At 36.0% G+C, this 18,263-nt stretch overlaps 2 protein-coding genes across 2 annotated transcripts; both read left to right on the top strand.

Moving 5' to 3' along the window:
- The first annotated feature begins 1,280 nt into the window (after positions 1-1,280).
- Positions 1,281-7,338, top strand: LOC112158193. Its single transcript, XM_024291432.2, has 7 exons — positions 1,281-1,680; positions 2,025-2,327; positions 2,503-2,784; positions 4,135-4,269; positions 4,952-4,977; positions 5,233-5,292; positions 5,792-7,338. Exons 1-7 carry the CDS (start codon positions 1,632-1,634, stop codon positions 5,840-5,842), a joined length of 906 nt encoding a protein of 301 aa, XP_024147200.1. The 5' UTR covers positions 1,281-1,631; the 3' UTR covers positions 5,843-7,338.
- A 1,882-nt stretch (positions 7,339-9,220) lies between these two features.
- On the top strand, positions 9,221-16,686 carry LOC112158283. Its single transcript, XM_024291558.2, has 7 exons — positions 9,221-9,290; positions 10,704-11,018; positions 12,652-12,945; positions 14,057-14,191; positions 14,544-14,569; positions 14,884-14,967; positions 16,335-16,686. Exons 1-7 carry the CDS (start codon positions 9,248-9,250, stop codon positions 16,383-16,385), a joined length of 948 nt encoding a protein of 315 aa, XP_024147326.1. The 5' UTR covers positions 9,221-9,247; the 3' UTR covers positions 16,386-16,686.
- Positions 16,687-18,263: the final 1,577 nt, after the last annotated feature.

Below are 18,263 nucleotides of genomic sequence, written 5' to 3' on the forward strand. Positions count from 1 at the left end.
CCCCGCGCTGGGCCCAAGTTCCCCCAGCTCAGGGGGGCAAATATTATATTATTTTATATATGGTCTGGATAAATTTACGGTACGACGCGACTTGTGTCAAAAATTGCACCAACTTTTTCCTTTTAGAACAAAACTGCAGATATTTTCTTCTTTGTGCTCTTTCCTGTTCCAGCGGATGGTGTCTAGTAACTATATATATATATGTATATATATATATATATATATGATTAATCGCAATTAAAACAGCTTAGTATGTATACTAAGCTGTTTTAATTGTGATTAATCGCATTGTCCATAGTTAACTCGCGATTAATCGCAAATTGATATGTTGCCTTTTTTATGAAAAAAATATGTGCTTCGTGGAATTTAGCAGTTCTACATCAATTATGAAAACAAGAATGACAAAATTAATAGTTTTCATCAGAAATACTTTATTTTGTAACATTGTATTGAGATAAACTTTCTTAACAATAAAAGGCTGTAACATAAAATGCCTAACAAAAGCCCAAGTGCAAGTGAAGGGCATTTTAAATTCAAAACTTCAATCAACGTTCAGTAAAATAAAATAAAAAACATCAAAAATAAAATTTCCATAATACTTTCATGTTCATTTTTTGACAGGACCAAATCTTTTCCTCCTCTGCTGAACTACAGTAATCCATGAAATAGAGATTTATCATTTCCAATTAACTTTTGTTTTTTAAAACCTTAAAGACTGAGAAAAGCGGGATACTCTGTGGATAGTTTGACAGTCTGTTACTGCCGCCGCGTTCTCTGGCTGCAGCTCGATGCAGCGACGTGTCCAGCGGAGCTCATCATGAATATGCCGGCAGACAGACCGCTATGCTGGGGCTGGATCATGCTTAAACCTCCAGAACTTTGGGATATTTTGCATATTTTCTCGCGACGAAAGAGAGACGGGCCACACACTCAAAGCTGAGATTTATCTTTTCATCTACAAATAACCGTCATTGTTTAAACTACATTTAAAACGTCCCCCGGTGAGCTTGCTGTTTGGAACGTCGGGGGTCCGGAGCTCTCGGGACGCGGCGCCGGACGCGAGCCGGTACCACCAGACGTGGTAACGGACGCGAACCGGAGCCGGGTTAGGGTGCAGGAGCTCTCCACTTCCTGCCGCCGGGCCGGTTCTAGCTAGCAGCTCGGTGGTTGGAGACCCGCCCATGATCTAGTGAGAGCAACCGATGAGTTAGAGGGCATGAGAAAATCTGTGATTAATGCGTCAAAAAAAATTGTCGCCGTCATGCTCGTGTCAAATAAACACCTAATTAACGCGATAAATCTCACAGCCCTAACACATACACAATATAAAGTTATAATAAAGTTCTGCCCCAAATAACTAAGAGGTTTTGATAAATAACTCTTGTTTCCAAAGGTACATAGTCCCCTATTGTAACAGAAACATTGGAGTTAAAAAACTTAAAGAAAACACAATTTATTATGTTAATCTTCAACAATTACATTTAGACATTTGTGAAGTGTGACTAAAAGTCATGATGCAATTCAACAAATGGGTGGAACCAAGACAGTTTAGTCAGTTTTTTCCTTAAAAAACAGGAAATGAAGCTTTAAAACCAGAAAATTTACTGGAAAGTTAAGACCTTCAACTGAGAATGACTTTAGTTCTGGAACTAATGATTCTTTTATTGCTTCAGTTTGAAGGTAAATGTTTCTTAATTTTTTGTTTTATGTTGCAATATTTTCTCTCACCTTCAAAAAAAGTGTTAATTAAATTCAAAGAATGTTTGTTAATTTTGCTTAAACAGTGTTATAAATTTTTAATTGCATTTTAAATAAATAACTATTACACTGAAATGTCTGAATGTCAAGAATAAAGATATTGGCTGATATAAAACAATTAATCTTGTGATTAAAAGAAAGATCAATAAAAATATGCTATAATTGTAATCACTCATTTGGATAGAATGTCCAAGTATGTATAGCTATGCCCAGAAAATCAAATGTAAAAGACTATGAAGCATTTGTTAAGCTTTTCTCTCTTCCAGGCACCAGTGGAAAAACTATAAATCTGTATGCAAGAGCTGGGGATCAAGTACTTCTGCCTCGTAATGCTAGTTCCTCCTCTCACTCATGCTCCAAGGTGGACTGGTTGCACCGAAAAGAAAAGATTGCATCTGAAAAAGTTGTAATGGGTGGAATAGTTGTCCAGAGTTCAGCTGGAGCTTCCAGGCTGAGTGTGAGCAGCGACTGTTCTCTGCTGATCAGAAACATCATGGATGAAGACGCTGGACTTTATGTCTTTATTGAGTCTGATATATCCTCTTTTGTTTACCTAAACATTTTGAGCAGTGAGTATTTAACCTTGTTTATTTGCAACACTGTCAAAAGACACTGCATAACTACAGTTTAAGTCACATGATTGAATGCGGACATTGTGAAAGAATGTATGGGAGGAAGGAAGTTCAGAAAAGAATCAAAATCATTTTTCAGTGTATCTCACTTTTTTTTTTGTCTTTGTTGCAGTCTCTCCATCTCCACCAGATGTTCATGGAAATATCAAATTACAGTGTTCTCTTAGCAGCCTTGATGATAATGTTTCCTGTCAGCACAGCAGCATCTTATGGGTGGATGAAACAGGAACTGATCAGCTTGGTGAAAAAGCTGACTTTGAGTCTGGAGGACAGAAGAAGTGTGTTTCTGTTTTGACTGTGAAGCATCAGAGGGGAAACAACCAAAGACTCACCTGCCAGTTTGTAAAGAACAACAATGTGAAGATAGATGCTGTCTACGTTCCAGCCTCTACAGGTAAAAGTCAAGTAAGAATTCAGTCAAGGTTTGTTGACTCTTGTTTAAAGTCACTCAAAAAATTGTTGGGAGAATGTTTCACCATTCGATACAAAAATAGAGATGTATAATGTCACTGCAGTTAAAGGAAATCTCGTGTTTCTTCCATCACATCCGTGTTGCAACATAGTGGTGCAGCAGTGACTGATGTCTTAAAAAGGTTAACTTAATCATACTATATTTCCATTAAACTACATTAGATTCTCAATTTCTAACATAATTATTTCCTGATTTAAATAGGATAAAAGTTGGGCAGTGGGTTTACTCAGCCTCAGTGCAGGAATGTGCTAAAGATATACCAAACACGTACTCTACTAAGACTTACCTACTTACCTTCAATTTATACCCACTCATACACCCTGCATCACTGTAGTGGACGTTTTTTTTTTTTTTTTATCATTTTGGATAACAGCTCAACAGTTAACTCTCACAAATTTGTGCTTTAAAAAGAGACACTTTTCTTGGGCTTAACGCCGGGATCACACCAAATGCGGAAACGCCGCAAAGCGGCGCGGAACAGGGTTCCCTTCCATTCGGCACCCATCTTAACCTATGGCGTCGTTCAGACCAGGCACGGAGCGGCGCGGAGGGTCCGCGCGCTGCAGCGGAACATTTCAGTGTCTGGTCTATTTTTTCCGCAAGCGCTCTATATCAATACTGGCAGGAAGTTGCATCAAAATACATGAGAAAATCCTGTTTATTTTCAAAATATAACCAATTTTTCACAATAAAACGCTGCGATTAACTAATGTGATCAGTGTTTTAACACACAATAAATATATATGATATATAACTATTTTATAAATAAAATAAACACACAATCGCCATATGCACACATGTTTTGGAAAGGACACTCCCTATACATCACAAACAAATCTGAGTCCCTGATTGGTTAAAGTTTAGCTGGTTTAACTTTGAACATGCTTTCAATGACATTAAGTTTTGTACATAGATCCTAATACGGATTCGAAACCTTTTGTGGCAAAATGCGTAAAAACTAGATTTTTGATCACAAAAGCCCAAAACGAGGATTGATATACTTTTGAATAGACTTATCTTTGAAAGTGGTCACTTGAACACAAGTTTCTTAGCTTGGCTTTTATGTAACTTTGGAGTTAATTGTAGTGAAGTTTAATATTTCTCTGTTATTTAAACGTTGACTTAAAATATGGTGGGTATGAGTCAGGAACTACACTATATAGGAGCAACTCTTCTAAAAGGGCTTGATTTGGTCTTATATTTTAAAAGCGGATTGTATTTATTTTGTGATTTTTTTTTTCACGTTTTCTATCTTTAATCCTTTTACCACAGATCTTAACCATAGCAACACTTTTATCATAACTGGAGCTGTGGTCGGTGTGTTGTTGATGATGCTGGCTGTCGTCACTACTGTTCTCTTCAAACGAAGGAAAGCCAAAAAGACAGAGGATCCCAAAAATGAAACAGGTAGAATTTTTTTGGTGGACTTCATTCTCCATCTAGACAGATTTCTTGTCTCAATTTATGTGCATATTTTACTACTTTGTGTAACCTCAAATATTTAATATCTTTTAAAGTCCCTTGAGATAAAATAATTTTTTTAAGAGACTTGGCCTAGTATCATTGGCTATACACACACACACACACACACACACACCCCAACATGACAAAGAAACAAATTTAATATCAGCTCAAGAATAACACACTTTTTGATTACACACTACAAAAACCATTGTTTGAAAAGGACTTGTGGAGATGTGTTACACTGTCAGAAATGTCTGCAGTCACTAACAGCACAGAGATTTCATCTAAAGCAAGTGAAGATCATCTTAGTTTACAAGACCTGCTTTCCTGGGGTTATGAAATGGCCCTTCCAGCGTTTCTTTTTTCCAACTAAAAAAGAAAACACATTGGAGTTATCTTTCTTTATTTGGGGATGAACTGATGGATGCTAAGAACAAAGCCCTGAGGAACTCCTGTGCTAATAAGTGAAGAGATATGGGCATGAATGTTAATTCAGCTAATTTCTTTAAATGTGTTTAGAAATTGAATTATGTAAAGCTTGCAATGTGATTAGTTGTTACAAATTTTGCTCAACTTTACAGTTAACGTAGCACAATTTTTTAACCTTTGCTCGTTAATATTTCAGATCTTCCAAAATCGCCACATCACAATGTGAGTATTTTTATGTTTATTAAATATTTTGCAGTGATATAAATTGTTTAAGAATCTATGTGATTGTCAGAGGGTATTTCTGGATAGTTGAACATATATGAATAACTTTTAAAACATTTGACACTTGAAACAATGGTCCAAAAAGGCTTCGACAAATCATCTATTGCATAAAAGAATTACATTATTCTTTTTCTTATTAAGTATCTATAAGCAAGACAGAACCATAATGTTTTGCTTTTTTCTTTTTTTTTCTAGAGTGAACTGACTTATGCCACTGTAATCCATTTGAGACCAAATACTTCTGCCAAAAGAACGGTAGGTCACTTTCTCACTTAAAGCCTAACTTGTGAACGGAAAACTGAGGACACAGAATCCAAGATTAGACTGTTGTCAATTCATCTAAAATATTTTTAACTCTCTATTATGAAAAAATATATATACATTGGTCATAAATGCAACTTAAAACAGACAAAAAATACACTAATTGACAATTCAATGTATAGAATGAAATGAGCAGTTTTTCAAATGAACTGAAAAAGGACTTTAAATAAATAAGAGGGAATTTCTGAATCATCTGTCTGTAGTCAAAATTTTCAGGAAAATGTTAAGTAATTAGCTAATTGTGACATATAACCTTCGTCATTAATTGTAATTTTGTTTTTTATTTTTGCTTTGTGTATCACTTTGAGGCAGCCTTGGTTGTTAATTAGGACATTACACATGCACTCAATTAATTTGAATTTATATGTTTATAATGTTTAACTCTAGAATTCTAGAATTCATTTAGCAAAGAAATGTCTGGTTTGTGTTGTAGGTCAACAAAGAAGAAGCTGAAGTGACTTATTCTGCTGTTCGAGTGAAATGATATAAACAGATCTTGACGTCCTCCATCTCAACATGGAAAAAAGAAGAATTACAAAAGTAGAAAAGACAGAATGACCTGACCCCCTGGAAACAGCAGGAGATTATTTGCTGCAGTGGTAGTGTTCACCACTATACATACTATATACAGTATGTCTTGGTACATCACACCAGAATAAGAAACTTTAGAATGATAAACTTTAGCCCTGTTCAAGTCAATGCAATGCACATCAAGCCATACTGCTACCTCCACCTGAGGGACATAAATGGAGCAAGACCCCTTACTATCTCCTGCTCCAGAATAGGGTCGCAGGAGTCGCTTATTATCGTATTCCCTATCTCTGACTATAAGTAATAAGTAATAACTTGTAATACATTACATGATCCAGTCATTGTTCTTAGATAATTTTCATCCAACAGCCGGATTTTTTTTTACTAGTTTCATCATCTTATTTTGAAAGACTACAACTGTGGAAAATGTCACATAGATCAACATTTTCCATGTATAGGGTAAAGACTTATTCAGTGTCATTTCCACAAAACGTCATAAAACCAAGAAAAAAAACATACTTGTGTGTTCAATGACAAAAAAAAAAAAAAATCTTGCTCATTTTTTTGGCTCCTGTGACATGTGTGTTAACAAAAACTGCAAATAGAGGAAGTTTCTGTCTATGGCAGCAGGTGGCAGCAAAGAACATTAACTCAATCAATCCAACTAGAGAAGAAAGTAATAATGAAGTGTTCTTTTTTTTAAGACATGCAGGTTGTTCTCGCCATATGTTAATCAATAAAAAATAAATAAATTGTTCATTTGTCTTTGGGTTATGTTTACAATCCTTTCAGACTTTATAGTTACCTTTTTAGTTACTGGTAAGGCTTTGAGTGAAGGCTGCCATGACTAAACGTCTGTCCCCTTGACTCTGACTGATGAGGAGAGTATTGAGGATTGTCCATTTTTTTTCCTTCTAGTTCTTCTAAGTCTCAAGCTTCAAAGAAATTGGAGACATTGTTGCTAGCCTTTCAAAGCTAATTAATGCTTGGGCAAACAACACTGATGAGCAGATTGAAAATAAAAAAAAGATTTTGTATAAAGGAGCTCAAAGATGTTAAAGAGAAGATGCGTGTCAACAAAGAATAATTGATTTAGAAAGATACTCATGAAGATGAAACCTTCAATCCTTTGATGCTAAAGAAGATGTGTGAAAGAAGGTGATATAAATCTTCCAGAAACTACTTCCAGAATACAAAATTCACCTTCTAGAAACTCTTGATAGAGTTTATCATCAGCCTCAAGCACCAAAACAGCGATAGACCAGAGTACTCATCATTCAGTTCATTTCACATGTCTGCAGAGATATCTGCAGGGCTGCCAAGTGAAGCCCAGATGACGTTATGCATCTATTGGGTGCAGCGGGCAAGTTTTCCCTCTGCCCGTCTGTGTGGGACCTGACGTCATCCTATTTACCTTTAGCCAATCAGTTTGCACTAGTAGTGATGTTACCTCGCGGTCACGTTACGCGGAGCGCCAATCACGCTAAGTTATAGTGCCGCGTCAGTTCAGTTTGCAACTGGGAAGTGGGGAAGCCGCACAGGAGCCGGAGCTCTCTATCGTGTCCAGGAGTGTGCCACAAAGGTTCGCGTATGCGGCGAAATCCGTGGATATTGGCCAGGTTTTTAGGAACCCGATGGCGAGCATGGAGCAGGCCTAGAGCCTACAGAGCCCAAGGAAACCGAACTGAGTCTACTAGTCACTACAGAGAGCCACATTCCTCCGCCAGACCGGTAGGGTGCTCCTAGTAGCCCATCCATTGCACCCCACTCACTCATCTACCTCAATACTACAACTCCGGATTCTGGATATATTCATCCTTCCTCTGACACTGGACATTGCTGGATATACTTACCTGTGAACTGTGGACCAGTTTGATTTGAACTCTTTAAACGTCGTTGGTTGGACCAAACAGCACCAAACAGCACTGTTTTTTCTACATTGTACATATTGTCTTGTAAAAATTCAAATGGCCATTCTTTAGATATTGTCTGTATGTTGCACTTTATATATCTTTTGCACTAATATATGGTGAAAAAAACAAACAAACCAATATCCAGTCTCTGTCGCTCCCTCCTTGAGTCGTTCTTATATCTTCTCATACTAGCCCATATTACTAATAATACTACTGCTCATATCATACCAAAGCCTGACACAGGTGTTACACAAGACGTCTTCATTCTTAAAGGACAACAACTTGAAGTCCGCCGAAGATCTCTCAAAATAAGATAGGGAGTGACCTAACAAACTACGCCCCATCAAAGTGAAGGCTCGCAAAGAAGAAAACCAGCCTTATACGTAGGGTGTCTTGTATTTTCCAATGGTTCTGAAATTTTTCGTCTTTCAAGACAAACATACATAACTTTTTGTTCTAAAGTAGGGCTCAATTTCTATGCTCATTGTAGATATTTCTCCAAGTTTACAATAGTTTTTACATCTTCCTTTTGTTCTTAATACTAGCATAAAAAGTTCTTAAAAGTTCTTAAAAACAGTCAACGGTCAGCATGTTTCCAACCGCTCGTTTTCATGGGTATGGTAGGGGCTGCTGCAGACAGGGCAGGTTTTTACAGGATTACTCTTAAATGCATGAACAGATTAAAATGACGCTTTTGGGTTCTTTATAGTGAGGAATAAACAGAAAAATTGATTTAAAACTTAAAAAAGTAATTTCATGGTAGGGCCCCTTTAAAGTTTAAAAAAATATTGCTTTACAAATAAAGTTCAAAACAAAGACATTAAAGACTTGCCAAGTTTTTACAATCAAAAGTTCTTTTTGACTCTGCAATTATAGATCTCACAAATAAAGCTTGACTTTTAAAAAAATACAAATATGAAACATCCAACTTGCCTGAAGAATGAATATATATATATATATATATAAAGTAAACAGAGATAAAAAGTTTAAAAACACAAATGTGACGCATCATGTATTCGTTTTTTTGCAAGGCAACAATGAAGAAAACAGGAACGTTCGTCAGGATATTTGCCAACAGGAAGCTTCTCTGTTATGACAAAAGTGACGACAAGAAAATGAAGGAGAAAAATAAGGACTTCCCTAAATATGTGGAGGAAGATTCTCGTCAATTTAAGTGACATTGTTTTAAAGTTTAGTCATGACATCTGGACTTCTTGAAACGGTCCACCATCCTCCTTAAAGAAAGATCATTTTTCTTAATTTTATAAATGTATAAAAAAAACCAAAGCAAAGCAAAGTCCACGTCATTTCCAAAGTTGAAACATCTGTCCCTCAAATTACTGAGAGGGTGGAGCCAAGGCTGTTTCGCTTTTTTTCAATCTTCATAAAAGAGAAAATCAACTGAACTGAACATTTCAAACAAATCAACATCTAACAAGGACAGAATGACTCTAACACTGATAGTCCTTTGTATCCTTTACTCTGAAGGTAAATATCCACTTTTCTATTCTTTTTTCAAATTTCTTTACCTAACAAAATGCAAGGGTTTTTACAGATGACTCAACAACATTGATTGGTAGTATTTTGACAAAAAAGATTTGTCCAACATTCAACAGAAAACAGATATTGTTTTTTATCAAACATTTATGGTCCAAGCGTGCGGATGGAAGTCAGGCTGGGTTAATAGAATCAGTTGATCATTTTGAATTGATTTAAGCTTAAAAGATCAATAATCAATTCATAAAAAATATTTTTGATTTTAGCACATAAAGCTAAAGTCCGCTAGCTTGGGCAGCTAATGCTAACGCTCAGTCGACCTAAACATAATTTAATGACTAAATGAACATCTTTATAAACTCACAGACATGAACTTTTCAAACTCTTTTAAGGAAATATTTTTAAAAGTAGTAGTTTGTGGTCTAAACATCTTCTTCTTGAATAAGGTGTAATGCTATAGCACGATCGCCACCTAGTGGCCAAACTGAAACGCCCTCCAGGAGAAACAGAACAATGTTTACAATGTTAATGATCTGAACATTTTTGTTGGAGTTTGTCCTTTTGAGAATCCATGTGTATGCAATTAACAATCTAATACATTTTACAGTACGTGAACTGTATCAGATTTATAAATACATTCAAATCATATAGTAGATTATTAAGGTATATCTAAACAAATGTGTATAAATGTGTAAACTCAAAATTTATTTGAATTTAAGAATCTAAAAAAATCCTAATCGAATTAATTCAGGCTCTTGCAAATCAAATCGTTTCTTAAAATTATAAATGATACCTAGAACTAGAGTGAAGCCTTCTAGGTTTGGAATTCTTCTCTGAAGTCCTGTTCTGTGTTAGTTATGTCTTCAGTTCCTTCATTTTTCCTATAATCACTGAAGTTTCTGTTTATAGATGTTTCAAACTTCTTGGGTTTTTGTTTGTTGCTTTCTGATCTTCTTGTCTTTGTCACATCATGCTCTTGTTTTCTTTTGTCATAGTTTCATTCATTTGTTTATTTTGTTTTTTTTATTCAAGATGTTTTGGTTTATATATTGAAGATCATGTTTTTGCCATCAAGCTTATCTTCTATGTTTTGGTTGTCCAGCTGTTGCTCCAGAGTTTCTGATTTTAAGAATTTATTTGACCAAAAGCTAAAATGTTGAATGATTTTTACTTTGCAAAATGCTCAAGGACATTCAGGAGGATGTTAGTCCTAAATGTAAAAAGGGATTAATATCTACATCAACCATAAATTTAGATTTAGTAAAAGTTTATGAATGGCACAGTGTAGTGAAACATGGATGAGAATAGATACAGACGGATCTATTTTATGTCTTCATGGATGTTGTTAGTGACTGTTGTGTGAAAGATTGAACTTTTCTCTATTTGTTCTTTTCTCTCCTACAGGAATCAGTGAACAAATTGAACATCTCTATCACAGAGTTGGAGATGACGTCCCTTTACCTTGTAGAGCTACATCCTCCTCTTTCCCAACCTCTATTGTTAATTGGTTGTACCAAAAAGATAAACTTGCAAGATTAATAAAAGAAGTACAGAATGGAAAAGTTGTCCAGAGTTCATCTCGAGCTTCCAGGCTGAGTGTGAGCAGTGACTGCTCTCTGTTCATCAGAAACATCACTGATCAGGATGCTGGTTTTTATGTCTGTCGGCTTGGGGAAACGCATGACTTTGACGGCAATCTGTATCTTAATACTTTGAGCGGTGAGTATTCTATCTTGAATAATTCTATATCTGTGACTACATGATTGTTAACATTCGGATCTGATCCAAAAATAGCTCAAACCTTGAGGCGACACTATATGTGTGGGTCAATTCTCTAATCTCAGGGTTCTATGGATACGGAAAAAAATTGTTTCTTTCTTATGTGAGGTGTTATAAACTATTTTTTTTTCTTTTCAGAGAGGGTAACATTTATTTTACAAGTACAGAGCTTCTGTAGATTTGTTTGTAAAACTGAATACTAGAAGTTAGAAAGGTCAGAACCAAGACAATCGGGACACAAACAGAAGAGAGAGCCAACAAAAATATTCTCAGAAAGGAGCCAAAACCAACATTTAACCACTAGTCCGTTTATAAATGATTTAAAGGGCCCATACCATGATTTTCTTCAGCCTTTCAGAGTAAACTATATCCAAATATATGATCATATATTACCTTCGGAACACTAAAAAACAATTTATTTATAAAATATGAGCCATTTTTTGAACCGTTTTAATACCCTTAAGTAAAACAACTTGATCTCTGAGGCACCGCCTTTAACGCCTTGTCGGTCGCGCCCATTTCCCGACGTCATCCTTGAGCCTGCCTCCCTGACCCTACTCAGCTTGACCAAAACTTCGTAAACAAGTGAATAAAGATCTCTTTAGCCAAGAGAAAGATGGATGCGCTGCGTTTGCAAAATCTTGCCAGGATGTTTCACTTATTCAAACTTTTTGTTTTCCTGATGGAATTTGAGCATCTGTATGAAGGCCAGGTTCGACACGATTTACTGCACCTTTGAAACCGCGGAGGAATCCTGCATTGAGGTTACTGGGGACGCTACGGCTACAGGTGCACGCTAAAAAACACCTTGGTAGAATCAATGTGGATCACGTTAAAAGTTGCTTTATTGAGCCTGAATTCATCCGACCACATTTTAACGAGTATCCGTGAATCATCGTTGTGGTGTTGAGGCATTGTTTTTAACAGGAAGGTATTTATCCCCTGCCAGGAGACAGATTCTGGCGGCAGGGCATAACTACCTCGGCACCACAACTCTGCAGAGACGGTGGGTGTGTTTTTGTTGTAGTCTGGGGGCGGAGCTTGCAGCACAGACTCTTCCTGGAGGGAGCAGTTGGCATCGATCTTACGGCCTGCTGCAGACATGCAAGTTTTTAGAGGATTACTCTTAAATGCATGAACGGATGAAAATACTGTTTTGGGGTCCTTTTATAGTGAGGAATGAACAGTAAAATGCACTTAAAACTGCAAAAAGTAGAATTTTCATGGTAGGGCCCTTTTAATGATTATCCCTAAATAACACCAAGAGAAAGCAAATGTGAAATATGTTTAGTGTCTTTTTTGTTCTCAATTGCTTTCATTTCCTGAAGGATGTCGAAAAAAACGGACCTCCTCTGACTTTGTTTACTTCAAAGTTTACTCCGAAACACAAAAAGCAGGAATGTTTCTGCTGTTAAAACAGATAAATGCTTTCTCTGAATATTTTCTAAAATCTAAAATTGTAAACTATTCTTTATTTGGAACATGGTGTCCGGGTAAACGTAATCATTATTAAGACAAAGGGTTTTCTTGTAATTACTTCAAACAGAGAAATTTTTGTCTTTGTTTCTTTCAGTTTCTTCAGATTCACCAGAAGTTCATCCAAGAGGAAATGGAGATGTCACATTACTGTGTTCACTGAATAGATATGATATAAGAATTCCCTGTAAAGAGAACAGCATCATCTGGAGGGATGAGAGAGGATCTCATCTGACTGGTGAAGTTGATGGTTTTGAGTTTAGAGGACAAACAAACTGTGTTTCTGTTCTGACTGTGAAGCATCAGAGTGGAAACAACAAAAGATTCACCTGCCAGTTTATTGAAGATGACAACGTAAAGATTGAGGCTGTCTATGTTCTAGAGTTTTCAGGTAAAACTGTTTTTTAGTCTTTGTACTGATAAAAGGAACCTCTTATTTGAATCTTGTCATATTTTTATTGATATGAACTTGTTACAAGTACTTCAGGTAATTTTACTGCACAAATCTTGTGGAATACAAAGGCTGGTTCTGAAATGACTTCTGTCACAAATGCAGTTTTATTCAACCTGATTCTGACACAAAACTCTTTTTAGAAAGTAGTTTATAGACATCATCTGGAATGAATCTACTGGTAATTTTTTAAAAGTTTAGTTCTTAATTCTTTAAAATTTGACAATAATTGTCCGGTACACAGATGGTCCACACAAAATATCAATGTCGTAAATCAGTGAGCCTGTAGTGATATTGTTCATGCATGTTTTTTTTTTTTTTTCCTATTGACATTCTGCAACTGGAAGGTCGTAGAGAGCACCAATACCACGTGTTGTGGTTAGTAAGGGTAATATAGGGTAGACACAGGCATGTAGTATGGAATTTTATTTATTTAAGTACTCCAAATCCTGTGGACGGCATAAGTGGTCCGTAAGTTCACATAATAAGTGCACGCACTTTGTTGGCTCCTTGCGTGACGCCTGACTGCTAGGAACAATCTGAGAGTAGTTTTTATGACGTGTCGTACAATTTTCAGGGGAACTGCAAGATGTACCTGTGTTCCCCTTAAGAATCTGCTGCTCCTAAGTACGACCCTCCGCAGGCCCAGACAACCTAAAAACCTTCATCAACACCCTGTTAGGGGAAGTGAATAAGACTTTAGTCAGTCTATTCAATCTCTCTGTCCAACACAAACTCTCTTCATCTTTAGACCTTTTTTTCTCTGTGTTTTCTCAGGCTTTTCTACTTGCTTTTCCTCTACATATGACAAAAGTGCTTCCTCTAATGTGTTCGTCCGAGTCAGGTCCATTCTGAGATCATTATGTTATATTCTCTTATAATTATTTTAAAACATGTTATATGTAATTCACATTTATTCAGCTTTATTTTTGTAGTCCTTGAGGTTGATTTATTTCTATCCATGACTTGTTCTTTTAATTTTAGCTACTACCAGCTTATATTTATTGCACTCAATGTATTACTAAAGCTTAAATATTATTATTTTATATAGAGTCTCCCCAGAGCAGCACTGTCATCATCATTGGAGCTGTGGTTGGTTTGGTGTTGGTGCTGCTGGTCGTCTTTGCGGTTCTTTTCTTCAGAAGCAGAAGAGCCAAAACCACCAAGGATCAGAAAAAAGGAACAAGTTCAGTTTTATCTTTTTTACCTGTCATAAATGTGATGAAGTTCTGATGAAAATAGCTGAATACTAAAAATAATTGACTTATGAAGAAATCTTGGCAGCATTTTACCACAGGCTTTGAAGTTCCTCTTTCTTATGAAACCAGTCATGGCCTTCCTGGTTTCTTGGTTTGTCATCAACTCCTCTCAGTGTTAATTTTCATGATATTTTTGTGCATTAAATCAAGTATTCTGTGTTAATTTAATAAAATTACAGCTCAAAACCCATTTTCTTAGTACTGAGAACATAGTTTCACAAAACAGAAAATCATTTCTAAAGTCAGCTGGTTCCTAAAACCTTCTTTTTTTTATTTCAGACTTTCCAAAGACAACACATCAAAAGGTGAGTATCATTAGAAAAAAAGTTTATTAGAATAGGACCTGAAGGTATTTCTGTAATAATGTTGTAGCTCTCAAAGTGCACTTTGAAAATTGTCAAGTTACTTTTATTCCAGAATGTTAAAATATGTCATCGGCTGAGTCAACTTTATTTTAAAAATAACATTTGCTGCATCTCATGACAACAGAGTCACATTTAATTTATTAGGAAAATTAAAACATAGTCTACATAAATTTGAATAATCAAACATTTTCAAAGCTTCAGTTTCTTTGATATATACTCCAAAGACATGTTTTCCCCTCTGTGTTTGTTTTCAGAGTGAGCCAGAGACTGAGCCGGACAGTGACCTGACGTATGCTGCCGTTAACCATTCCAAATCAAGGGCTTCTTCCAAGATCACAGTATGTCACTTCATCTGATGTGGTCCTGATATTAATAGAAATGTGGGACTGGTCCACATGAACCCAAACACAGAGAAGCAATCTTCAAAAAGCAGTTTTGAGCCAGTTTCCAAAAAGCAGTGGGTACTCTAAATAAAGAGTAATTGTTTTGTTGGCAGATTAAAAACTGAATATTTTGAGAAAGTTCAATCAATTTGCCGCTAAACACTTTCACAGAGAAAGTTGGGGGAGCATTACAGGGAACTGAGACTGGAGTCAGAGCCACCACACAGACAAATACCAAAATTGAGCAATCAAATGGACTTTATTTGTTTTAAGCTACTCTTCAAGCTGGACGATCTCTGGGAGATGTGAGATACAGAATCTATGTTGGTTGAAGTCCAGTGTGGAGTTTCTGCTATCAGTGATGGATGTTAGCTGCTGGTGTTGTTCTATTATGTGTTCTTTTAAGCCTATAGTCAATGCAAACATCTACCAGTAAAATGGAAAGCACTTTATGGTGTCTTTTGCTGACAAACAGTACAGAGATATAAATTTTATATTCGAGCAGGACTTGGTCCCTGCCCACCCTGACAAGGGTACCAAAACCTGCTACGGTGACCATCCTGTTACTGGTCTTCATTGGCCAGTTGATTATTAGGACTAGAGTGAGATACAAATCTCAAATTACTATCAAGAGAAGGATGCAGATCCAGAAGTGCAGGTGACCTGAACGCAGCTCTCAAAATAATCTGAGATTTCTATAACCCTCTACAGTACTATAGACTGATGACATCCACGCCAAGATACATTGATGCAGTAATTCATACAAAACAGGCCCAGCTAAGAATAAGTGAACAAAATGAACGTTTATGGAAACCTGGTATTTGTGCCACAACAATCCTTAGTGGTTTGTTATTCAAATTTTCTGATACACTACATTTTGTTGGTTTTCATTTTATTAGTATTCACATTTACTGGTTGCTAAAGATCTAGATAAGTTTAAAACAGCAGTATTGTTGTACAAATAAATATGATTATCCAGAAGCTTTTGGAAACTGGCAAGAACTGTGTAGGGCAGTCAGAGGTGGTTTTGGACATCTGGCCAAACTGGACAGATCCTGATGAGGAAGATCCACTGTAAACAATGTCGGCTGGTCTGGAAATGCCTCAGTAACCCCTAAAAGAAAGGAGTGTTTATTTAAATACACAGATTGGGTCGTTTAAATTTGTAAATGCAACGTATGCAATTACATTAATGCATGCAATGACGTCAACAACAAATAGTATCTGTGTGAGACGGTAAGGTAATGCCAACTTCTAGCTTTAAGGCCTATTTGAATAAATTATTGGTGTTGGATGAGATCTGGTTTTTGTTTCCAACCCAGATAAAGGAGACAGAAGGCGAGGTGACCTATTCTTCCATTAAAATGAAGTGACAGAAGCAGCAGACAGGAATGTCCAAGGTCTCCTGTCATGGTTCAACCTGCTACCTCCTCCTCCAACCACCAGAGGGAACTCTCACCTGAGTTTTGACCACCTCATCCGCCTTCACTCAGGACTCTGATCATCCTCAGCTGTTTTCCATCTGCTCATCACCACCATAGTATTTAGTCTGACTTCTCACCACAGCTTGCTGCGAAGTCTTGTTTGCCCTGCATCCAGTCTGAGCGTTTATGCCTATGTTTGAGTTTCTGTGTACTGACTCTTGCTTTTGTCCAGCTTCCAATGGGGACGTGGGGTTGTAACACAAGATACACATCCAAAAATGTCATGTAGATTATATGAGAAGTATATAAATAGTATATCTTGCAAACTATATTCTATTCTGGCTGCTTTTTGGTCCTTGTCATGTTGTCATATCTGTTTTATAATATAAAACTTGTATTTTGTCAAAGAAAAAAAGTTCCTGAAGAAAATGAATTGTATAAGGATGTTTTCAACAAAAGCTTAACAAAAAAATACAACTAAAGATCATGAAAACTTCTTAATGACCCCTTAACTTTGTCTTTATTAAAACATGTTTCTAACAAAACAAGATTATGTCATTTATTCTGGTTGCCATGCATCTCACAGACCTTGTGCCTTAGTTTAAACAAAGTAATTTTATGAATGATGTAATATGTAAAGAAGCAAAATTAAGCAAACTTTTCAAATGAGATAAACAAACTGCACCCACTGCAACTGGAGTAATGCTCGGGCGTCTATAGGTTCTGGTCTTTCATTCATCTAGTTTGAGCATGCAAGACGTCATCAGTCCAGAGCCTGACAACAAAGATGTTTGTAGTTTTTTGTTTCTGCAAATCATAAAGCAAAATAGTTTCAAAACTGGATTTAATATCTTAAAAAATGCTCACTTGACAAAACAGCTATAGATGTACAGAGTAGTAGATGATAATCTGCAGATTTGAATTTTTTGTTGTCCAAAGGGGAATTTGGAAGAGTAACACTTCCAACATTACATTACGATGATGATTTGTATGAATGAGCTATAGTTTTTTTCATGAATAAAACCTTAAAAAAATTAAAAGGAAAGTAGCATTTTTTTCATGAACATTTTTTTTTTTTTGCTTTGGACAAAAAAAAAAAAAAAAACACGAGTTCTTGGAAAAATAAGTCATTGTAAAAATTACCAATAAAAGTTAAAAATTATATTTCTTCTGCTAATAATTTAAGTTTATGCCAGTAATCCAGCATTATTTTCCTTACTGCAGCTGTGAAATAATAGATATTTTGAACATAATGGTCGCTACACTAACATGAATAAATACGGAACCGTTATGTATTTGTGTGGCTTTGTTGCTCCTTCTGAGTTCTGTTCAAAGAGAAACAGGCCAGAATGGTTGAAGACGGAAGAATTCTGATCGAACAGCCCCGATAGAAAGTCCAAAGTCTGCCTCGGCCCCCAAGGACTGTCAATGTGAGTAGAGACACCTGATTGGATATAATCTAAACCAATCAGCAGGCTGTTTGGTGGCACAAACGTAATGCTGACAGAAAATTTTGAGGCAAAATCAAAGATAGAGTGAAAGCGAGATCAGATACAACGTATCTGAAAACTTTTTTGGTGCAAACGCAAAAATATTTTTTGAAAGCAAAAATTTTAAAAAAGTTTGCCATCACAAAAATATTAGGTATTTTAATTTGCAAATTATGAAATTTCATTCTCAATACTTTGTATTTTGTTTACAATTTAGAAAATTTTGATCTCAAATGTATGACTTTTGCTTGCAATGTGGTGGCAAAAAAATCGCTTAATAAGAAAAGGCAGTTTTTAAGCTCAATCAATCATCAATCATATTTATTAAACAGGAAAA

Source organism: Oryzias melastigma, linkage group LG24, assembly GCF_002922805.2.
Source record: "Oryzias melastigma strain HK-1 linkage group LG24, ASM292280v2, whole genome shotgun sequence".
In the NCBI taxonomy this organism is placed as follows: Eukaryota; Metazoa; Chordata; class Actinopteri; order Beloniformes; family Adrianichthyidae; genus Oryzias; species Oryzias melastigma.